Source organism: Acanthochromis polyacanthus, chromosome 12, assembly GCF_021347895.1.
Source record: "Acanthochromis polyacanthus isolate Apoly-LR-REF ecotype Palm Island chromosome 12, KAUST_Apoly_ChrSc, whole genome shotgun sequence".
NCBI lineage: Eukaryota > Metazoa > Chordata > Actinopteri > Pomacentridae > Acanthochromis > Acanthochromis polyacanthus.
Genome location: NC_067124.1, coordinates 1,766,902 through 1,792,165, shown reverse-complemented (window position 1 = coordinate 1,792,165; position 25,264 = coordinate 1,766,902). Strand labels below are relative to the sequence as shown.

Below are 25,264 nucleotides of genomic sequence, written 5' to 3'. Positions count from 1 at the left end.
TATGAAGCTCTAAATGACCAAGCTCATGTCATCCTAAAGACCTTTCCTCCCCATCATTTTTCATAAAACACTTTGTCCTTAGATTGCAGACTTACGTGTGTTCCTAGATATTCCAAAAGCAGAACAGGAGGAAGATCCTGCAGCGATCAGACTCTGCTGTTGTGGAATCAGCTTCCAGTTTGAGGTTTGGAAGGCAGACACCCAGTCTACTTACAGACTACTATAGGTCTAAGCTGTTAAACCCATGATGCATTTAGGAGCTCTCCTCCACTCTTCATATATTAAAATGTCACTAATTTGGTGTCTTTTCTCCCCCATAGTTCGTTTTGTCCTCTTTGCAGGTATCTCTTACTCTGGAGCTACCCAGTGTTTACCATTCTCTAGTATTTTCTTTCCTCTCCATCTTACCCTCACCTTAACCAGTGGAGGCAGATGGCTGCTCTCCCTGAACCAAGTTCTGCCAGTTTCGTCCTGTTAAATGAGTTTTCTCTCCCCACTTTAGCCAAATAGCTTCTTTAAAGGGAACAGTTTGGATTTGTTTCCTGTCTGTATCTATTATAATCTTGTAAGATCTTCACCTTAGTATGTGAAGCTCCCTGAGATGACTCATTTTGTGATCAATTAATTGAGAAAACCACTATTATACTAAATCAAATCAAGCAATTATTGGTCACAGTCTTGTTTTAAGTAAATTATTCCCATTTAATGGTGTTAAACAACTGATGGTACAACTAAACCTGACATTTTCAGCAGCCACACACACATCTGACACAGCACAGGGGATTGTGGGAAGTCCTCTTCTAGACCTGGACTCAATATTAGCAGACCGGGTCCAGAGGAAAGTCTGACGTATCGCCGCCGACCCCACTCATCCAGGAAATGGACTGTTTGTTCCACTTCCCTCAGGTAAATGGTACAGGAGCATAAAAACTCTGACTTCCACAGTGAAAAACAGTTTCTATCCAAGAAATGTCCAGTCCATTTCCCCCCTCCACACAGACACAATATGTGCAATAAAGAACTGAGTCTTCACTGGACTGCACTTTACCACCCATCTCACTGCTCATGTGCACCAATTCTGTTTACATATTTGAATCTTCTGAGTGTTTTATTTTATTTGTAGATAGTGTGCCTTTTTCTATTTTCTCTCTATAGCTGGAAGTCACCAATCAAAATTTTGCCGCGTGAAAACATGACATTAAAGATTCTTGAAACGCTGTCATATTTCTGTCATCACTGCTGCCTTGCACACTCTTCCATGGCCTCATCCAGAAGCAGATTTTATTCCTGATCCTGATACACATTCCTCAGGTTTGACCCTGACTAAATATCCCTCCTCTTTATCCCAAAGACAGCCCTCTAGCTGGTCTATCAGGCTGCAGTGTTGATAGGATTTAAAGGACAACATTAAGAGGATAGAGCCTCCACTTTTTTAAGCCTCCAAGTAAATTAGCACCAAGGCAGAGGGAAGTGGAGTTTGAGTTTGGAATGATTCAGCCCATTGTTTCTTCTGAATGACATGTCACAGCAAACAATAAGTTCAGAAGTTTATTATAAATATAGATCAGAAAACAGTGTAATTCTGATACAAGTAAGTAAGTGGTGAGTTTTGGTAACTAGTTCATTGGGAAGTGAATATTCATAATATGAGGAGAAAAAAATTCTAAAATGGTTTTGTAGCTATTTTTGCTAAAAATAAAAAACAATAAGCCATGGCCTTCTTTTAGGCTAGTTACTCTAAAAACAAAACAAAAAAAACAAAACAGGTTTTACGTTAAGTACAATGCCTTAGCTAACTTAACATTTCTAATAATACATTTTCCACGTATCTAAATGTTCAAATATTCTTTTAAAGAAATGTTCACCTGACTAGCTAACACTGACATTTTTTTTTGCCATTTTATGGCGATATTGGCCATGAACTGACTTCACCTTGAGGCTCTTTTGTTTTCACTACACCACTAAATCCATCACTTTCATGTGTACTGTTGAGACCAACACTATGAACGTCCTCATAAGGAGACTGTCCACAAGGATCAACCAACCTAGTTTCTCTGAAGCATACTGAGACTTCTATTCCATCTGCAGTAGTTTTAATAAACAAATCCAGCACATTTTTTAAAAACACCATGAAAAACTAACATTGACCATGTACCTTGAGGAATCTTAGTTTTTGCAAGTGGAAAGAAAGCAGGCATCAAGACAAAGAGCATTCTTTTAACGTTGGATCAACTTAATTTGCCTTTAATTCCTTAATTTCTTAATAGTCGCAGCGGTCGAGGATCTTGGAATGAAAAATGCAAATTTGTACAAAGCAAGATGTGCGATCAATCAACCAAACTTGGGAGTTTACATCTGTTCTGTGTGTAAAATGAACCCTGCATTAACAGCCCTGTGAAAATACACAGCTCATCTTCATCTTAGGAGGCAGAAGATCAGTTTGTTATTTGGAAGTATGTACATTCTGTGTCCTTGAACTTCAAGTGATGCAGAACTGCTCAGCTGATGTTCCCACAGCGGGCAAATTAAAACCGCTTTTAAACCCTTTCAACAGAGCAGTCTCAACGCATCCCGTGTGGACGTGAACTCAGCCTCCACCTCATCGTTTAACAGCAGTCTTTAGGCCTTCTGTTCTCTGCAGCTCTGTCTATTTCACCACAGTAACGACGTGCTTCTCCTTCTCGGACACCACAGGAACAGTTCCCGGTCTGCTGTGCTTGCGGACGTTCCTCTCCCTGAAAAACAAAGAAAGAGGAGGAACTGTGACTGACTGGAGCTACTGGTGAGAACATTCAGGAATGGATGAATGGAGGAGGCAGGGAGAGGAAAACAAACAGAAAGGAGGAGGGAGGACGTGACTGAATAGGAGACTGTTGAGCTAACACCTATGTCACACACTACACTACTGCGCTGTGAAAATAATGCATAAAGCACAGATAATACATCATTCACAGCCCAAAACCTGCGTCTGACGTATCACAGTACTGCTGGTAATTAGAAGAAAAAAAACAAAAGAGGCCCTGAGTGAGCTATGAATCACTGCATGGCAGGGCAAACTGGAACAATCAATCCACCATACACGCTGTAAATGAGTATGTAAGGCCTATTGAGACCATGTCATGGGGGCAGTCCCATCTGTGACATTTTCCATCAGCCTGGTGTGGCTGCTAAGGTCAGACCTATTCTGGCAGCAGCCCAACTCACAGTCACCTCTACGTGGACACAGAGGGGACTTAATGCTGTTTCTACAGCCAAATTAGCGAGCTCAATCTCTGTTTCATGAGCAAAGGAGTGGGGGGTAATGGATACTCACTTCCTCTTGCGGGCCTCCTTCATAATTCGGAGCTCCTTGGTCTGATGGTAGATGTTCTTCGGTAGATGTCGGTGGTGAGCGATCCGTCTGACTTGTGGATGGTGCTGGAACTTCTCCTTCAGCTTCTGATTGTAGTTGATGGCCTGCTTCTCTCTGGGGGCCAGCTACATCACAGCACAGGGAAAGAGACGGTCAGATAAAATGAAGGAAAACAACACTGGAAAAATACAAAGAATGAAATGGATAGAGGGATCAAAAATAACAGGAGAAGAAAGGAAAGTAAAGGTAAAAGAGAAAAGGGGCTGTATTGACAAAGAACAGGGCTGTGCTCTTTACTCACCCTGACCTCTATACAGCTCATGTTTTACAATAATAAACCAGATGCTCAGCATTTGTTTGTGAAGCAAGAAGTCTCCCAAACTAAATGACAAAACACGTCTGATGCCTCTGTCAGTACAGTGCTAGTACTTGTCTGCGGCTTCAAAAAGACTTTTACAGCTTCATAAATCACTTGTAATGACTATTTTCTGATTTACTATTAGAAATAACTCAAACTATGCAGTTAAATTTAGGACAACACTGCAGTTTGAATAAAAAAATACACTTGGCTACACTGACATTCCACGTTCAATGGCCTTGGAAACTAAATAACTAGAAAGCATATTTAGTAGTATTTCTGAAACTTTTGCTCACACTGAATGATCAACAGCACAGTTCTGTTCAGCTGTCAGAGTGTAACATAACTCAATTTTTGAGTAAATACCAGGCTTCTTGTTGATGCAGGAAGAAATGTAATGCATCTGTTAAGTCGCTTCCATGAAGAGTGATGAAAAAAATCCCTCTGCTGATGAATATCATGTGATGGTGACCAAACGGTTGTTTTTGGTCTCAGATGTTGTTTTAAAGAAGACATTGTTGACTTAACGGGACGCTGACATCATTACTCTACACCACGGTCACGTTTTTTGGCTCAAGCAGACCACAGTTCTTGTTGTCTCAGTGAAATGTGTGCAGCTGCCAGCGCTCCAACATGCAGCTCCACACTTCCAACAGTGTAGTGATTGTGCTAACAAAATAATCTCACTGATCACCCCCTGTAACACTGGAACTTGTCATTTCTGCACATTGTCTTTGGTACATATTGAACTGGGGAGCTATAGAAGCGATGGTAAGTGGGTTTTTCTGCTTTTAGACTGTAAAACTAGCCATGTCCCTGTTTCTACTCTTCATGCTGAGCTTAATCAGCTGACGGCTGGTTTCTTATCTGCTGTGGTGACACTTCCATAGACGTCACTTCTGAGACAGTACGTGACTGAACAAAGTCATTTCTCTGGTGAGGACTGCCTCATTCCTCCAGCTACAAATAGAGGATGACCACTGTTGACTCAGAAAAGTCAGTGTCTTCATTCACTCGTCAGGTCCTAATTATTCTTGCAGCACTCGTTTACAGCAGCTTTGGTCACCATGGTGAGAAGGAGAAAGTGTTATCCTAAGTGTTCTTTAATGTCTTCATTCCAGCAATGCTGTGTTTAGCGCTGATTTAGAGTTTAGAACGTCTTGCTGACCACATATTTTGCCAACTTATCTTTTACTACTAAACAAACTCATATGAGGTAAAAGATGCAGCCTCTGTTCAGCTCAGGTGGTGTTTTTTTAATTAGGAACAGTAACGGCATGCTGTCTCGCATCATAAAATGTTGGCCAGTACAGAAAGCAGTAAGTCCAGCTTGACAACATGCTCATTCAAAACCAAATCAAAGTCTGTTAGAAAGTGAAGACACCAGCTCAACAGCATCTCTGCCTCTCCGTCTCACTCATAAACTCCACCGGCTCGCTGGGCCGGTCTTGGCTGGGGCTGCTCTCCTCCAAGGCTTTTATTCTAATTAAAAGCAATGATTTGTCTCAGATTCAGTCTGCTGGTGAAGAGCTGTTAGATGCTGATCCTGTTGGTCTGAACTAATTCCCCTGGATTCACACACGGTTAGCCTGCTTAACATTGTCTGCATTATCTTAACAAGACACACAAAACACAAGGCAGCAGGACGATGGGGATCATATAAAAACCCTGAATTTTATCCAAGCACAAGTCATAATCACAACACAAAAACACTGGATGAAATGTGCTTTAAAAAGGCACTCCAGTGTAGCGTAAAAGAGACTGGTGTCAGAAAGCACCTGCACAGACAGATTGTGTGAAAATCGCCGTCGCCAAAATTCTGCAGGTGAATCTACGTAGTCATCTTTTCGATCCAAAAGTTGTCAGACATATAGCAAGGTGCCAGCAGCTACTGTACTCCTACTGATGTTCTGTTAGTCTGGGTTAAAAAACTACGCTACACACAGTCTACTGCAGAGACTACCACTGCCAAAATACTACAAAAACACTAAAAACTACAGCTTTATCAGTGGATTAGGTCGGAGAAACAACAGCTGGTGAAGCAGACTTTGATGAAACTATCCCAATCTGGCAGACAGCAGCAGAGTTCAAGAGTGGGCATCTGCGAAATTTGTAAAGCTAACAAACAAATGCTAGTTCAGCATGATGAACAGTTGATCTTTGTATCATTTACAAAAACACACAAGTAATTGCTGAGATCTGATCAGAATCTGATGGAGCGGGTAACACGAACAAACCATCCAAACAGGTGGTAAACAAGCCAAAGATTTAGTTCATTAATCATTTCATTTTGAGGTAAAACTGAAAGACAGCGGCCCTAAAAAGTCAGTACTATAATATGTGTATGTACACAAACGTCCATCTGTATCCATACTGTGATAAGTAGTCACAATGGAAAGTTTAAGTCATCATTGTTATGTTCTTATTCTTCTTTATGCGTGTGTAAAAGCTGTAAGGCGCATTTTAGGAGCTGTTTAAAAATCCTACACAGATTTAAAAGGGCTGAAACTATTCTATGGGCAGCAAAGAGGTGAATAAACTGTTGTCCCACAGTAAGAAAGTTCTGGGTTCAAACGTTCTGCTCAGCTGGAGCCTGTACATGTTAAGTTTGCATGTTCTGTGCAGGTTTTCCTCTGGGTGCTGCGACTTCCTCTCACAGTCTAAAGACATGTACGGTAGGTTAATACGTGATTCTAAATGTGTCATTTGTGGGGTGTAGGGTTGCCTCTCTCTTTGTCTGATCCCTGCAATGGACTGCCCACCTGTCCAGAGTGCACCCAGCCTCTACCCCAAAGTCTGCCAGGACAGGCTCCGGTACCTCACAACCCTCTACAGGATAAGGACGGTACAAATAATGAACGGATGCTACGCTTCTGTTTGACAAGCGGCAGCACCGGCTGGACTTTTACTCCTGCTTACTTGATCCACAGCATCAACAGCATTTTAGTCAACTTTTCAGTGGCTGTGAATTGGACTTTAAATGCAGGAAAATTGCAGGTGACCACAGAGCAGTAGTGTGGCTGAAAGCTTCCAGAGGACTGAAGCTGCTGTGTTTCCATTACAGCACAGCCAACAGTTATCTTTAGTCCAAGTACACCATCGCTAATAGAAACAATGGGTAAATCTATAAAAAAATAAGAACCTCTTCCTCATATTAAGTCACAATAATGTGTTCTTTATGCTACAGGATCTACATCTTCTGATTGTAAATACTATAATATAGTTCAACAGTGGCTCCTCTTCTTTCTAACAGTCAAACAGTAACAGATCACATCAATATCAGTCACATAAAATGTGCCAGATCCCTTCAGTTCGTTAAATAAATGGATAGTGGTGAGTCAGAGTTTCCAGAAAAGAGGAAATGAATTTTAACCAATAGGAGATAAATGATGCTGATCGATTAATGCAATCCAGGTCTTGGTCTAGTATATAAAAAGTCTAATTACCTCCGCCAAGGAGGTTATGTGACACCCAGCGTGTGTCTGTCTGTCTGTCTGTCTGTCTGTCTGTTAGCAAGATAACTCAAAAACGCCTGGGCAGATTCACATGAAATTTTCAGGGGATGTAGACTATGGTAAGAGGAAGAGCTGATTTAATTTTGGTGGCAATCTGGAAAGGATCCTGGATTCTGGATCACTTTGATTTTTTTAGTATGTTTGAGTATGTGGTCCAAAATAGGACAAAAACATCATAGGTTAGTATGTCGTCCAACAAACTGGAACAAGGTGTCCAGATAGCTCAACTGGTTAAGAAGGTGATTCATAAACAGAACTGTGTCAGAGACGCAGGTTTGATTCCAGCTCATGATCCTTTACTGCATGGGTTTCCTGTTTTCCTCTCTATCCTTGGCAGAGGTCTGCACTCTGAGTGCTTTTCTACTTTAACATGAAGTCAGAGGCTGCTGTGTGCAGAATTATGACATAAAATGAGTGATGTGCAGCTGCTGATAAAGAAGAGAAGTCCCCATGAGTCCAGCATGATGCCTTCACACAAAACCTCCATTCAGCATTTCAGCATTTCTTGATAATTAAAGACCCTCTCAGTAAAACTTGATTGTTAATGCTTCATTATGTTCAGAGTGGCCCCCGCTTTAAGTGATTGGCCGATTTAAACTGCTGATAGGAGCAGCCCTTGTCTGATCTCTTTAAGTGCAAAGCTTGCGAATAAATCTCCTCTTACACAGTGACAGTAAAACAAGTGCCAAAAGCGGGCCAATTTTCCACTCCGAAGCTGCATTAAGAGAATAAGCAAGAGTGAATCCGATTAGGAATGAAAGATGGCTGCTGGAGATGGCACACAAGATGCCACTGATCTTGATTATTCAGCCATAACTGGGATTTCAGGCACTGGAACACTTTCCAGGAGGCTTTATTTGGCGGTTGAGAATAACACAACATCAAGGCCACGACTTCTGCAATCACACCCTTCACGATCTGAACGCCATACATGATAAAGACATTGAAGACGGCGGAAATCTGTCTTGAATTTTTTTGTTTGTGATTTGTCAAACAACAGTAGAAGCGTTTGAGTTTTTTGGACTTCCCCCTGCCACAGCAACCACTGTGCCAGTTGGTACATTGTACTTATTGAGAGTGATTCTACCCTAAGTCAGCATCCATCAGGGCACTTGGCAACAGTAGTGCTGTAGCTCCTGGCATAGTCGCCCACTCTTACACCGCCGAGTCGGGCGCAGAGCCACGGCCATGTCGAAGAATGCAGCGGACTCATAAAACAAGATCAGGTAATAAACTGAGAGGGATACAGTATAACTGACAGCTGGAGAAAATACAGCTGCTGAGCGCTACGCAGACATTATGATGAGGGATTACCCAAAAGGCTGCCAAAAAGCAGCAAGTTGCTTTCAGTATGAAGTTGCGAAAGCAGAAATAAGACGAGGCGGCACTCACCACTCCCAGTTTCTCAGCTGCGTTGGCTTTCCACAGTCGGATGTTCATTTCGTCGGAGCCGCTCAGGATGTACTTGTTGTCTGCCGACCACTTTACGCAGATGACGTGCTGCATGCGTTTGGTGTGGTACACTTCCCTGGATTTAAAAAAAAACAAATACAAAGTAAACAACACATAAATCCAAACCCAACCCCTACTGCTCAGGAATATTACATCAAAATGTCCAACTGTGACACGTAAAGCCAAAATGATGCCACGTCGCTGTTGATAAAACAACATTCTGCTTTGGTTATTGAAAAACAAATTCATTTTATGATACAGGTATGGTTAATATTCTGGTACAAAAACATCCTGCTTAGGAACGGATCATGGTTTGGGTGAACATGACGACTTTGTTACGGTTAGAGGTCTTTGTTGTCACGGTTTCAGTAACAAACACTGATCCAAGGTTAGGAAACAATTGTGGTCACTGGTAAAACAAACTCACATCGACTGACAGCAGGAAACAGAATATGGACAGCGGTTCTTTGTCTAAATGCTTTGTTCCTGTTGGGTTTAGCTGCGTTGTCATGGTAACAAAAACAAACACATGGTTAGGGTTATGGATTGAGAATGGTTTTGCTTTTAAAGAAACAATAGGGAACAGGATTTGTAAACAGACAGCAGTCTCTCACATACAGTCCCACATTTTCTCGTCTTATTCGCCCACTTAGCGGCTCTATGGCATCACTTTATTTCCCCAGTCACTCCTGATGATCCCAATAAGCAGGAAAACATTTGCCTGGAAAATCCAGACTGACTTTATTTATGTATTACTATAAATACAAATAAAGGCAGTCTGGCATTGTGATGACAGGAGACGATTTCAAAAAGGAGGGGCTAACGAATGCAGCTTGAACGAGAAAGAACCAATCAGCGTAACACGGATGTGACGCACAAACAAATCGACCTTGAAGTCCATGTAGTCCAAACAACAACGGCATGCAGCCGAGAAAGCGTCGCGGTGAATGATTACTGCCGTTTTTGTCACAAAAATCTGCGAATACATGGGGTACTCTCAAGTACAACACTTATTTTTGAAAAGGCTACGCAACAAAAGACTCCTTCCGAACGATTAGCGGTGTTAGGAATAACTTTGTTAATGTTTGTGTTTGGTTACGGGAGGTGTGCAGGTGTTTCATGGGTAATCCAGGCGCTGAAGATGACGCAGCATTAACTCCCGCCTCCCGTGCTATGATTGGTCGTACCAAACTTTCCTGGGAGGGAAATGTGATTCCATTCGCCCAATGCCAAACTGACTCTCCTGTATCTCCTAACATGGAGATAGGAGATTACATGGAGATTCAGTTTGGATTTTCCAAGCTAGGAAAACATAACTATCAGAATTACTGCTTCAACTAACAGGCTTCATCACTTCAGCATAAACATATGGGATTCCTCCTGAAAGGACTGAGGTGAACGTCTGTTCAAAATATAGATTCAGTGAATTTTAGCAGGATGGCTTTGACAAAAACAACTGGACTTACAAGATCTGAGCACAAAACTAAATCATTCAGACTGGAGAGGGCTGGCAAACACCTGCACACAACAGATCTTTATTCCACTGCACCAGGTCCCACATAAATGTTAGAATAATGAGAACCTTTCATTTAGATGAGCAGCACCAGGACCCTGACATGATCATAATTCATTTGCCACTATTGGACTCAGGTGCAGATTGGCCATCAGAAAGTTTGTGAATTTTCCCAGTGGGCTGGACATCAAAGAAATCCATCCATCCATTCTCTATACACCGCTTTATCCTCACTAGGGTCATGGGGGGTGCTGGAGTCTATCCCAGCTGACTCGGGTGAAGGCAGGGGACACCCTGGACAGGTCACCAGTCTGTCACAGGGCTACATATACAGACACACAATCACACTCACATTCACAGCTACGGACAATTTAGAGTAACCAATTAACCTCAGCATGTTTTTGGACTGTGGGAGGAAGCCGGAGTACCCGGAGAAAACCCACGCATGCACAGGGAGAACATGCAAACTCCATGCAGAAAGATCCCAGGCCCACCCTGGGATTTGAACCGGGGATCTTCTTGCTGCAAGGTGAAAATGCTAACCACTACCCCACTGTGCAGCCCCACATCAAAGAAATGATCTTTATTTTTTTAAAGCTGGCCTTTCATAGATATAGATAGTCAGATATTCAGCAGGTCATTCATAGTAGCAGGTAACCACAGCCTCCACAGCTGAACGTATCTGGGCCATAGACGGGCAGTGTCTGACACCTGTGAAATGTCACTAGCACAGGTTGCCGAATCATTGACAGAAACAGAAAATTTGCAACCAGTGGTGCAGATTTGGTGCCAAACAAAGAAAAAGGCTTTACTGGCTGAAGTCACAAAAGTGTGTTAAGTTATATTAAATGTATTTAAGCAGCCTGCAGGTGATGGTGAGGAGAATGGTGAAGAGGCAGAAACTTTAGAGAGGTGTAGGCAGGTGTTTTGTCTTGTTTAATGCTATGTGCTCTGAACTAGCTAAAGAAAAAGACTACATTTTTTTGTTAAACTAGAGTTTCAATGCTAGACACTATATTATGGGCAGCAATGTCATTGTAGATTAAACAGTTCCAAGAACTGTGTGCACAAGCATTTAGAAACCTTTCTGCTTGTTTGTTCAGTGTTTTAAAAAGTGGTTCTCAACTCTGATGATAAATTGGTAAACATGCATAATTAGAGATTTTTCTCCAAGAACCTTTCTGAATAAGATACTTACACATGGCAGTCTTAATGACATGACCTGTATAAGACCTGTATGACCTGAACATGAAAGGATGAAGGAGGAGGGAACGGGAACCAGCAGAGATCTAACAAGAAAAGCCCTCAGAGAGAGCAGTACTCTGTCAAGGCCGTTCATTCCTCCATATGGCACCGCCTGAAATGTAGCCTTTTTGTTGTGGAAATGCTGCATTTGTTTCTTAGTTATTGATGATCAGAAATCACAGCAAAATAGAATTTGTGCATTTAATACAGATATACCCACAAACAAAAGGACCTTGCTCTGAGCACAGGCGTGTGTTCTGCATGTGTACGTTACATACAGATACCGGATCACGTGACCTAAATATGTAGCAGGCAGCGGGAATTGATGGGACTCAGAAACATCCCCACAATTTAATCAGTTGTTCCTTAGATCATTTCTGACAGATAAGTCCTGATAAGTCCTCAGAGGTGGATTTGTAGTAGGATCACAATCAGCTGATGTAGTGTTCACTGGTTGTCATGGTTACAGTGCTGCTATCTGGCATCGATACAGAAATCTTTAACTAATCCGTGGATCCAGACTATGAGCCGCATCACTGCTAAAATCTAATCTCTTGGTCCTTGTGTCATTTCTGACCTTTCCTGAAAATTTCATCTAAATCTGTTGGTCCGTTTTTGAGTAACGTTGCAGGCAGACAGACAGACAGACAGACAGACAGACAGACAGACAGACAGACAGACAGACAGACAGACGTCGATCATCACATAACTTGGTGGAATAACTACAGCTTCACTTTTGAACGTTATAATGAAAGTAAATTACCATCATTTATGATACATGATTCATATGATACATTTGGACTTCACTGATGCCATTTATAGATACACAGTCTGCGCGAATGGGCACAATTTATTACTGGACCGTGGACCAGTAAACAGTAATTTTTTACTGGACCGAAACAGTTTTTACTGGACTGAATGTTTTATGCACAAATGTACCAAAAGTTGATGTATAATTTAATTTTAATAACTGTTATACAAATTTACTACTTTATTAATTATGTCCCAGATACAACACGACGCCATGGGCGAAGAGAAATTACCGCTTTTATATAGAATAAACCATACAAAATTAACTATTGGATAAAGAAAAGCACTCATTTGAGATCAAAACATAAATCATGTACTCAACCATGCTGGAAGTATAAATCACAGAGCAATGTGGCTGGGTCAAGCAGAGCGACCTTGTAGAAGCGAAATGAGGTGTGGTTTATTTATTTTCTGTTTATATCATGTGTTTTTATCGCGTGATATCGCTGTTCACACGAGAGCCTCTCTGAGGAGCAGCCCTCCCCATCCGGACGGCGCGCCGCTGCGCTGCGATTGCTGTGTGCTTTGACTTTCGGAGCAAGATGGCGGTGCTTCGTTCCGTTGCGCGATCGCATTATGTGGAACTTCGGGGTTACAGGAAAAAAATTACACCGGACATGAGACCAGTAATGTATTAAGTTTTACCGGACTTTTGGTACACAAATCGGATTTGACCGATGGTCCGACGTCACTGGCGCACACTGGATACAATAAATAGAATGAATTTTAAATGTGTTTCAAAATTTGAAATAATTCTGGGTATCAAAAAGCAGCTTATTAAATCAAATCATGTGTCAAGTGATCACTATGGCACTTCATCTTAATTGGAAGACGTTAGAAAATTGGTTTCATTGTTTTACATTTTAGCCTTATACAAGCAACACAAATGATCGAACTTTGTTTTTTTTTGTTTAAAGAAAAAGTTACAGTTTTTTCTTTCCAACAGTCAGCCCCTGTTAATTCATCAACAACAGTGGTGCTTTACCTGCTGGGAAAATGAAAATCTCAGTGGTCAAAAGGGTGTTTGCTGGCGGGAAAACACATTTCTGCTTCCAGACTCAACTGCTCTTACGGCTGACAGTATTTGATTAGCTTTGTAAGCGGTGACCTCCCTATTCCATGATGCCATTTGGTTTACTGTGAAAAAACTGTGGCTATTTGCTCTGGAGCTTGATAAGACTACAAACAATACAGCATGTCCCATTACGTCACATAGCAACCAAACAGTGGCTATGTTTCTTTGTGGCTAAGTAGGCCGGACACATCATGGAGCATCCACAGATGAGCTTTGTGAAGTAGCAGCTATTATCTGCTATGTTAGCCAAGAGGAGAGCGTTTCAGAACAGACCTTTGACTTTATTTACAGACTTTATTATCGAGGGAAGAGCACAGGTGGGACTAATAACAGTAGCAGTTATAATATTAGCTTCAGTAAAGCTCCATTAAAGTGTTCCAGTAAGTCATGTCTGTATAACAGTGAGCCACACAATAACCAAAATGCTTTTAATTCTCATTATTTTTATCCTTAGTTTTTAACCCTGTGGCCAAATAAGCAAACATACTGATTATGATGTGCAGGCTTCACTCAAGACCCTCTACTACAGGTAAAGTGTGCTTTGAAGTGCTGATGAAAAACTGTTTGGACTATTTACCTTTAAATTCCGATATTTGACTGCATGGTGAATAGACTTGATATTTGAATTTTCAGTGAACTAGTTCTTTAACTCAAATCTAAATGAATCACTTCAAGAGCAACATGATACAGCCAGCATACTAGGGCTGCAACTAACGACACGTCGACGAGTCGTCTGAGCACGATATGTCATCAAAAGCGGAAGTGAGCGCGCAATGCAACAGAAATTCCCTTCCGACCGGATCGCGGAACACGGACGAACGTCGGCGCTGCATCGTGCATGTACTATGTATGCACACTGCAGCACGGATGTCCACGTTTAGATACAGCTGTATAGCAAACGCTGACATCCATGTTTACGATAGAACGCGGACATCCGCGCTGCAGCGTGCATACATAATATATGCACAATGCAGCGCCGATGTTCGTCCGTGTTCCGTGCTCCGTGCTCCGGTCGGATGTAATTTCTGTTGCATTGTGCGCTCACTTCCGGTTTTGATGACGTATCGTGCTCAGATGACTCGTCGACGCGTCGTTAGTTGCAGCCCTACAGCATACTAAATAAATAATCATAAAGGAAATATGACAAATTTAAACACACTAGAATCTAATTTACAATTGCACAACAGTATTATCTCTATTCTGAATGAGTTGGAGTGAAGTCAGCAGCATGAATTTTACTCACTATAACAGGAATATGTAACTGGTGGCGTTACCAACCTGCTGTGTCCACCGTCCTTTTGGAAGATGCGGATGGTTTTGTCAAAGCTAGCAGACACAAACTCCCTCCCAGTAGGAGAATAGTCGACATCCAGCACTGCAGAGACGTGGTCCATGTGTACCATGAAGGGCCTGTCCAGGTTCCTCATGTCGTAAGTGTAGAGGCTGATGAGACACACAGAAAATGAAATTAGCCCTTAAAGTGACACCACGAGTAGTAGCATAATGTAATGTGACCACCTTAAATAACACACTTTAAATGTATTGTGCCTCTCTCAGAGAAAACCCACATAAACAATTTTCATGGCATTCATAATAACAGACTCATGAGAGGTCATATTTAGTGGCAGTAAAATACTATTCTGGAAATGAGTGATGTTTTCTTTCTTACTTGTAGTCCTCATTTGCACATGTAAAGTGATAGGCTTCCATGGGGTTCCAGCATAACGTGTTGCTCCTCATTGTCATAATAACCTGAAGAAGAGAACAAAAGTCTACAATAGCTACAGATTCAGTCATATTATGATAAAGAAAAAGGCTGAGAAAGGGGTAAATTCCTGCAACAACTGTATGGCAGACTCTACCTTTTTAAGCGGTGCTGATTCTCTCATGTCATAGAGCACAATACTCCTGTCAGAGGCACAGCTAGCAAGAAGTTCAGTCTGTGGAAAGACAAACCATTTACTTAGAAGCTATCAGGAGGATGTCAGCTTTAAATAAGTCTGACAGTCATCACTTTTTTGTATTTTGTACATGTCTAAACACAAAGGGACACAAACAGAGTGTTGGGTCCAGCAGCTGGTTTCTCACCTCCACCGGGTTGAAGCGGACAGAGCTGAAGCTGTCTACACCCCAGGTAAAGGAGCGGATTGGACTGCTCCTCTGCTCATCCCAGATGTCCACCTGCTGGCCACAAGTTGCAAACACAGCTTCCTTCTGGTGATGGTCCAGTCCAGTAAACACAGTCTGCAAAGGACACGTTTCTTTTCAATATAGCCATAATATTCTGTAACATATGGTGATGAAAGTGTAACTGCCCTTGACAAAAAAAGATAACAAGACAAACAAAAATACAACAGCCACTGATCCCACCTTGCCCAGGATTGTGTTGAGTGGCTCCTCTGCCTCTCCGTAACCCGGTGCCTCCATTTTCCATTGCTTGATTGTTTTGTCATCGCCAACCTGTTGCAATCAACACACCAAGAGACAGCAGCTTGTAAAAAGAACTCTGCATAAGCCCTGAGTTTAAAAACATCTTTTCAAACCTCGTATTAGATGTAGAAGGGGAACAGTTACCGTAAAAAAGGAAGTTCCACAGTAGCGAACAACCATTCCCCGCACAAAACCTTCGTGTGCTTGAAGAGTGCGGACGCATTCGTGTTTGGTCAGATTCCACATTTTAACCTGAGGATGACATTTTATTTTAAAACTGTGAAGCTGAACGATGAGTTCATAACACTTCTATTACATCGGCATAAAGTATTTAATCTCCACAGAGCAGGCAGTTACCTCTCCATCGCAGGAGCCTGACAGCAGGGTGGACAGGCTCTTAGTGTGCTTGGCCATGCAGTTCACCCCGTCTCTGTGGCCATCCAGGGAGGCCAGGAAGGGCTTGGCAAACACTCGCTCCAGCTTCGTGGCATTCAGAGCCCTCGTGTATTCTCTGCTCACCTCGAAGGGATGAAGGGACGGATCATAGTTTCTGGGAACTAACAACAGACAATCCTTAACGGGCTGAGAGGACACATGAGTGCAATGTACGACGATATGAGCTGAAAAATATCTATGCCTGCAGACACACTGACACTAATCAAACATATTTTCACAAATCATTTACAATGTTTAAATATTCCATGAAAATCTCAGTTTTTAGTAAGTATTAACAATAGGCCTGTGTGAGAAAATGAGCAATGAAATTGAAACTGCAATAGACACTCCATGCTGGTTGCTAAAAATCAACACTAATTATCTAAATGAACTGAATTAAAACATTTTATCATGGTAAATTTTGCCGCTACTGCTGTTGCATACCTTACATTTCTGGACTTAAGTTACAGCTGAAATAAAAACAGATTCAAATACATTTTATCAGACTTTAGAGTCCTATTTTGGTAATTGTTAGGATTCCATGTGTATTTGTAGTGGAGATGTTTCTTTGTTCCAACTCTTGCTTACGTTTACTTTCCTTTTAACCCTCTTTGTATGCTTTATATAACTTAAGGGACCTACCGACAAGTTACAGGCCAATTTAGGATTAACTTTCAGTTACCTTAAGCCTTGCATCTGTTAATTATATTAACAGGCTAAACGCATATTATCCTCTGCTTTTATTCATATTTAATTTTACGAGAACAACAAAGATTCTCCAGAGAAAAAAGCGTCTGTTTTGTAAGTTTATCGAGTTAAAGAGTAGGACTGACCACACCACCCTGACTATGGCTACTGTTTACTGAGAAAAACCGATTAGCATTACCACTAGTTAGCAAACAATGCATAGCTTTTCCGAATTTAACATATTTTTACTTACCTCGCTGAATATCTAGTTTGGTCTCCCGGACATAATCATCCGGATTCCTTGAAAGAACTTTAACTTTCATTTGGAAGCGGACTGAAAATGCTCACACACCTAAACAATGTTAATGTTAGCAAGAAAAAGCCCAGAGAGAACTGACTGCATCGGCCATGTGTTGGTGGAGGAGAAATTCGTTGGTCCCGCGTTGCATTGTGGGATTTCCAGTCCTCCTGATACGTCACTGACAGGTAGCGAAAACTGTTGTCAAGTTACAACATTTAGCGAGAAGAGAGCAGGAAATGCAGACATGTGGTCTTCACATCCACGAATAGAACGAGATAATGAATGAAATCACATTCTTGCCAAGACCAATACAAGACAGGAACTATGGCAAAACAGAATGCAAATATCATTAAGACAGAATATTTAACATCAAAAAATCTAATTTAATTCCATGTAAAAAAAAAAATAAGGAAGCAAAGTGGCTTTATGCTATACAAATGAGTAATAATTCTATCTCAAGATATGATATGTATTTTCTTAAAAGAATTTTAATAGTTATTTTAGAGAATAGTGAAGACATAATATTGATGCTAAACAACATCATTCCTTAAGAAAATATATGCAAAAATAATACACAAACTTAGACATAGGAAATACAAATTAATACGATCTCAGAAGCACTAGATAAAGACATATTTACATAGTTGTATTTTTTGACTGTGCACAGCACTTTGGTCAATAGCATTGTTTTTAAAGTGCTTGATAAATAAAGCTGGAGTTGGAGTTGCCATCAGAAATGATGCGATATGTTGAACAAGTGTCCTGGGATATGATTTTGGTTGTGTTTGTGAAAGTCTGATCTGCTTACTACAGTAAAAATGTTTTTGTCATGTCAAGAGTTCGGGTTCCTTTTTACTGTCACTGAAACGCATTTGCAGAAGAAACATTATAGTGTATATGGATGCTACTCATAGCTGGATATAGAACATGCAGTGTTTCAAATTTCCGCTGAGCCAAAATAACTTATATTGTCGAGGCCTCTGGAAAATAATTAGACTGTGCAGTTTGTCTTGAGCAGGGGTGTCAAGCATACGGTTCATGGGCCAAAACCGGCCCGCCAGAGCTTCCAATTCAAATTTTAAAAATCGCAGAGAAGACTAACTGCAAATTGTATAATTGTAAAACTGTAAATTTGTAACAATTTCTAGACCATGACAAGTTGTTTGACCATAAAGTAAAATATCATATTGTTCATTTCCAGACACCTATGACCAAATGCTTTGTGATTTTGTAGATACACTGTGATCTGTAAGTTGTAAATGATAAACTGAGGCATAATGTTGTTGAAATTTGCTTATTTTTTATTACTAAATTTCAGAGTGTTTTATAGAAAAAAGATAATTCGTTAAATATAAATATTTTCAGAATGCAATTTTTTGCACTAAAACAAAGGGGAAAATATGAAGTGTATTTATGTTATCATGCTGTGATTTTCCCAGTGCGGCCCACTTGAGATCAAACTGGGCTGAACTACAGGTCTAGAGTGTATTATTTTGAAAGGGGCTTCCGGCAGTTGTGCTTTCAAAGGCGTCAACTTGATATTTACTAGATACTAGCAGCAAGGTCGAGCCGTGGTGCTTCAACTTGACATTTGAAATGCGGGGGACCACCGCATGACAAAAACGTGGTTAGTTAGTTGGTAAAATGACACCGTCTTCTAGTTTGTGTACCATTTTAAAATTCTGCAGCAGGGACAACGAGTCGTGTCAGTTTTATAGTAAGTTAGACTTTTAGCTTTAACACGCGGCTAGCTGCCAGACGCTGCTAACATGAGCTCAGGTCCAAATCACGGCACCGTTACCGAGACAGGACTGTCCAGGAAACCCGTCTCCGCTGTGTCGTTAGCCGGACATGCCCGGCAGTTGTTCAGCCATGTGAGGATAGAGAACCTGGCGGCAGGAGTGAGTGGTGGAGTTGTATCGACGCTGGTGCTTCACCCGCTGGACCTGGTCAAGATCAGGTTTGCAGGTACAGAATGAAAGTTTAAACAGTGAGGCTGTCTGTTGTGATAATGGCATCTAAATCATCAGCAGTACTGTAAATTATGAGGTATATAGACTATAAATCTAAATTTTCTTTGAATGCAAACCAAAACTGCTTGTAAATCTTAAAATATAAAAAATATTTCCTGTTAAGCAGACGGCATGCTGCTAAGATGTAACTTGATCCTTTTTAGAGTCTGTTGATAAGTTTCATTTGGACGATTTAACCGTGTTGATGTCTTATCAATGCAGTGAGTGATGGACTAGAACTGAGACCTAAGTACAGTGGCATATTTCACTGTATGAGGAGCGTCTGGCAGCAGGAGGGACTGAGAGGACTCTACCAGGGAGTGACACCCAACGTTTGGGGTGCTGGAGCATCTTGGGGTCTCTACTTCTTTTTGTACGTGCATGTGTTGTATCTGCATGATCGTGTTTTTCATGAATGACAGCAGCACTGAACATAATCTGTCTTTCCCACGCTATCTTCCTTTACAGCTACAATGCAATCAAAGGGTACACAAAGGAAGGCCGGCAGACTGAACTGAGCGCCACAGAACACCTGGTGTCTGCCGCCGAAGCAGGTTAGTCCCACGTGTTTAAACACTGTTGCCCAATGCACACTCAGTGACAACAGCTAGATAAGACTGCTGCAAGCTGGATGGAACCGACATGGGGCAGATACAAATTAGTACACAGCTCCTCTGTTCGTCGTTGTTCCACATGCTCACATGGAGATGATTACTTTCAGCAAAATTAAGTTAGGAGCTGAAAACACAAGGATTTCAGCAGAAGAAGGCAGAGAGGGAGGTGGGCTTTATTGTTGCTACTGTCAACTACATCAGAACACAAAGATGCAACAACACATGTACACTGCCGTTCCATGAAAACTCCCACTTTTATCCATGTGCTAACATACACACGTGGACAAAATTGTTGGTACCCCTCAGTTAAAGAAGGAAAAACCCACAATTCTCACTGAAATCACTTGAAACTCACAAAAGTAACAATAAATAAAAATTTATTGAAAATTAAATAATCAAAATCAGCCATCACTTTTGAATTGTTGATTAACATAATTATTTAAAAAAACAAACTAATGAAATAGGGCTGGACAAAAATGATGGTACCCATAACTTAATATTTTGTTGCACAACCTTTTGAGGCAATCACTGCAATTAAACGATTTCTGTATTTGTCAGTGAGCGTTCTGCAGCTGTCAACAGGTATTTTGGCCCACTCCTCATGAGCAAACAGCTCCAGTTGTCTCAGGTTTGATGGGTGTCTTCTCCAAATGGCATGTTTCAGCTCCTTCCACATATGTTCAATGGGATTCAGATCTGGGCTCATAGAAGGCCACTTTAGAATAGTCCAACGCTTTTCTCTCAGCCATTCTTGGGTGTTTTTGGCTGTGTGTTTTGGATCGTTGTCCTGTTGGAAGACCCATGACCTGCGACTGAGACCAAGCTTTCTGACACTAGGCAGCACATTTCTCTCCAGAATGCCTTGATAGTCTTCAGATTTCATCGTACCTTGCACACTTTCAAGACACCCTGTGCCAGATGCAGCAAAGCAGCCCCAAAACATTACTGAGCCTCCTCCATGTTTCACCGTAGGGACAGTGTTCTTTTCTTCGTATGCTTGGTTTTTGAGTCTATGAACATAGAGTTGATGTGCCTTACCAAAAAGCTCCAGTTTGGTCTCATCTGTCCAAAGGACATTCTCCCAGAAGCTTTGTGGCTTGTCAACATGCATTTTTGCAAATTCCAGTCTGGCTTTTTTATGAGTTTTTTTCAGCAGTGGTGTCCTCCTTGGTCGTCTCCCATGAAGTCCACTTTGGCTCAAACAACGACGAATGGTGCGATCTGACACTGATGTACCTTGGCCTTGGAGTTCACCTTTAATTTCTTTGGAGGTTGCTCTGGGCTCTTTGGATACAATTCCAACGATCCGTCTCTTCAATTTGTCATCAATTTTCCTCTTGCGGCCACGTCCAGGGAGGTTGGCTACTGTCCCGTGGGTCTTGAACTTCTGAATAATATGAGCCACTGTTGTCACAGGAACTTCAAGCTGTTTAGAGATGGTCTTATAGCCTTTACCTTTAAGATGTTTGTCTATCATTTTTTTTCGGATGTCCTGGGACAGTTCTCTCCTTCGCTTTCTGTTGTCCATGTTCAGTGTGGTACACACCTTTTCACCAAACAGCAGGGTGACTACTTGTCTCCCTTTAAATAGGCAGACTGACTGATTATGAGTTTGGAAACACCTGTGATGTCAATTAAATGACACACCTGAGTTAATCATGTCACTCTGGTCAAATAGTTTTCAATCTTTTATAGAGGTACCATCATTTTTGTCCAGGCCTGTTTCATTAGTTTGTTTTTTTAAATAATTATGTTAATCAACAATTCAAAAGTAATGGCTGTTTTTGATTATTTAATTTTCAATAAATTTTTATTTATTGTTACTTTTGTGAGTTTCAATTGATTTCAGTGAGAATTGTGGGTTTTTCCTTCTTTAACTGAGGGGTACCAACAATTTTGTCCACGTGTGTAACTGCACAAGGGTTTTCTAATCATCAATGAGCCTTTCAATAGCATTAGCTAACACAATGTAGCAGAACACAGGAGTGATGGTTGCTGGAAATGTTCCTCTGTACCCCTATGGAGATATTCCATTAAAAATCAGCTGTTTACAGCTACAATAGTCATTTAGCACATTAACTATGTCTACACTGGATTTATCATTCATTTAATGTTATCTTTATCAAAAAAGAATGCTCTTCTTTCAAAAATACGGACATTTCTAAGAGACCACAAACTTTTGAACGGTAGTGTACATTTGTGAGGAGAAGACACATAAAGCAGAAAGGATTTATGTCTGTAATTGTAAAGCATATTCTGCCTGATCATTCTTCACTGTGTGTACAAGGCATAACTTGCTTTGCTGTTCCTGTGTTCTTTTATCAGGCTCTCAGTAGGGTTTTATGGAGCTCACAGCTACTATCTGTTACACTGTAACATTCAAATTTTGCTTGGACGGTATCCAATGATATACCATGTGGAAAGAAGCAGCTCTACTCTCAGCCTTCAGTAACTAGTTTATGACTTTATTGTGAGCCGGTGACCTGACTATTACAATGTTGCAACGATGGTGCTGGCATGCAGAAACAATGGTGATTCTGTTTCTACATGCTCTGAATTTTCATTGGTCGACACACACCCTGATATGGATTCGTCTCCAGTAAGCTAATGCAGCACTGCAGTGCCCAAAACAGTTCCGTTACAGTCAGCTTCTCCTGGATCAGGCCCCTTTGATGGTTCACGTTTGGAGGAACTGAACCACTTAGTCCTGATTTGCAAAACGTAACTACAAAAACATTCTACAGTTAATGAGGGAGCCATGTGTTAACAATTATGTGTGTCTAATCAAATTTCATTGCAGTAATTTGCTATTTGTTCTTACCCAGGCATCCTAACACTCACCATAACAAATCCAATCTGGGTTACAAAGACCCGGCTGGTGCTGCAGTACAACGCTGACCCAACCAGCAAGCAGTACAAGGGGATGGTGGACGCTTTGATCAAGATCTACCGCCATGAGGGCTTACCTGGGCTGTACAAGGTGAGACGTCAGTGTATTTTTGGATTTCCATTTAATGTAGGACTGTATGAAGTGCTCAGTTTAGCCAGTGGTAATAGTAATACTGAAGCTGTCTCCACTAGAGGGCGTCACCAGCCTGTGTTAGTGGTAGAAATCTCATGACTAATGGGAATCATATACAAAGTCTTAAGCTGTGTTTTAACTTTTTTTTAACTTCATGTGAATTTTATTAACCTGGCAAATTAATTTTGGCTAAATTCCTCATTGAAAATGCACCAAAAGGTAATTTACGTATTTAGGGATAGTTGTGTTGGTTTGAGTGTGTCAAGACAGAATAACTTACAGACTGTGTTCTCAAAAGGGTTTCGTCCCTGGTCTGTTTGGTACATCTCATGGAGCGCTGCAGTTCATGGCCTATGAGGAGCTCAAGAGAGACTACAACAAATACAAAAAAGTGCCTTCAGACGCAAAGCTGGTGAGTCATTAACCATGAGCCACAGACAGAATGGAAACATGCCCACTGTTCAAAAAAAATGAGGCATAAAGCTTGTAACTTTTTCAGTTAAATAAAATTAAAACCACAGTTGATAACAAGTGACTCATGGGTTTTCCCGTACTTCTTCCTCCCTGCCTCTGTCTCCATTTGTCTGACTCTGTAAACAGAGTGCACTGGAATACATCGGAATGGCTGCATTATCTAAACTATTTGCCGTGGCCACAACGTACCCGTATCAGGTGGTCAGAGCTCGACTGCAAGACCAGCACAACAGATACGACGGAGTCATGGATGTCATCAGACGGACGTGGCGGTAAGAAGCTGATCTGTTCATGACAGAACAAACATGCCACTCTAATTACTACACCAAGGAACGCAGCAGAGTTATGTGGTGATTTGTCTGAACGTCTGTTATTCCGTCTGTGTGCAACATTACTCAAAAACAGACGTGTGGATTTGGATGAAATTTTCAGGAAAGATCAGACGTTATACAAGGACCACCTCATTAGATTTTGGCAGCGATGCGGCTAATAGTCTGGATCTACAGATTTGTGGATCCAGACTGATTTTTCATGTCATGGCGAGATGATGACATGGCATCACTGTAACCATGGCAACAAGAGAACACTACATCAGCTGATTGTGATCCTACTACAAATCCACCTCTGAGGACTTATCAGGACTTATCTGTCAGAAATCAGACAAAGAACAACTGATTAAATTGTGGGGGTGTTTCTGAGTCCCATCAATTCCCGCCACCTGCTACATATTTAGGTCATGTGATTTGGCATCTGTACATAAGGTAGACATGCAGAACACACACCTGTGCTCAGTGAAAGGTCCTTTTGTTTGTGGGTATATCTGTATTAAATGGACACATTCTATGCTGCCATGATTTCTGAGCATCAGTAATAAACATTTCTGCATTTCTAAAAAACAAAATGCTGACAGTGCTATGTGAGGGAATGAACAGCTGAGTTCTGCGCTCTGAGTGCTTTTCTTGTTGGCCGTCATGTCCAGTTTGATTAATGGTTATAATTTTGTCACTTTCTGTGCAGGAACGAAGGCGCCATCGGCTTCTACAAAGGCATCGTCCCAAACTTGATACGTGTCACTCCGGCCTGCTGCATCACCTTTGTAGTTTATGAGAATGTGTCTCGCTTCCTCCTGGGGATTAAATGAGGCTTAAATGCATGGCATGGACAAAGACTGTGAGCTCACACTGAAATGATGCTGCCGTATGGAGAGGAGCATGCTGAACAGAGGCCCGACTGTGATCAGAACATGTAAATGTGCTGACATGAGGATCCACTCTCAGCATTCACATAGAGTGGATGAAAAAGTTATGAAATAGAGCAACACAATCACCAGTGGACAAGTTTTTCTTCTTATTTCAAATCAAATTCTAGCTTGTCAGTGATGCATGATGCAGCCATCATGTCTCCGATTCAGACGCACAATTAACTCATGTGGCGGTAGTATGTGGCTGGAAATAACACCGCTGTGAAGATCCCTTTTTTTAGACTGATGTGTTCTGTAAGTCAGTGTTTTGGGTTGATTTCAGAGGCAGTCGATGAATCAAGTTTTTCATCATAAGGTAGTGATGTTTACATTTAATACTTTCTGGCAGCAGAAAGGGAAAACTGAACGATGAAAAGCTTAATTATAACCTTCAAATTAAAGATCTTCTCAGGTGTCTAGCTGCATGTTTGTGTGATTGTAGTTTGTCTCTTCAGTTATTTCCTTGAGAACAGCAACAATGAGGATGGCTTTTGCTGCAAACAGACCAGCACACTTCTCCCTGAATTCATACTTTATCTGCTTTGTTTTTTCTCTTGACACAAATTGTAACTGCAGAGCTTTCTAGCATTTTGTTATAAAATCCAAACTGTGTTCTACCTGCAATGTGTCATGTGTGATATATGGAAGTACATTAAACGTGTAACTTTATGAAGTGCGTGCTATTTCAGAATTCCTAAAATGTTGCAAGAAATAGTATTGTTTTAGTGA

At 41.2% G+C, this 25,264-nt stretch overlaps 2 protein-coding genes across 2 annotated transcripts; one reads left to right on the top strand and one right to left on the bottom strand.

The window, feature by feature from the left end:
* Positions 1-2,228: 2,228 nt before the first annotated feature.
* dcaf13 (ddb1 and cul4 associated factor 13) lies at positions 2,229-17,318 on the bottom strand. The gene is made up of 11 exons (XM_022204658.2): positions 17,126-17,318; positions 16,108-16,307; positions 15,895-16,002; positions 15,691-15,780; positions 15,409-15,564; positions 15,183-15,260; positions 14,990-15,072; positions 14,599-14,763; positions 8,618-8,753; positions 3,314-3,477; positions 2,229-2,735 (listed from the first exon to the last, which is right to left on the bottom strand). The coding sequence occupies exons 1-11, from the start codon at positions 17,193-17,195 to the stop codon at positions 2,648-2,650; spliced, it is 1,338 nt and encodes a 445-aa protein (XP_022060350.2). The 5' UTR covers positions 17,196-17,318; the 3' UTR covers positions 2,229-2,647.
* A 1,390-nt stretch (positions 17,319-18,708) lies between these two features.
* On the top strand, positions 18,709-25,204 carry LOC110958261 (mitochondrial folate transporter/carrier). Its single transcript, XM_022204718.2, has 7 exons — positions 18,709-19,141; positions 19,408-19,558; positions 19,654-19,739; positions 22,625-22,779; positions 23,120-23,233; positions 23,422-23,567; positions 24,313-25,204. The coding sequence occupies exons 1-7, from the start codon at positions 18,943-18,945 to the stop codon at positions 24,434-24,436; spliced, it is 975 nt and encodes a 324-aa protein (XP_022060410.1). The 5' UTR covers positions 18,709-18,942; the 3' UTR covers positions 24,437-25,204.
* The last annotated feature ends 60 nt before the right edge of the window (positions 25,205-25,264 follow it).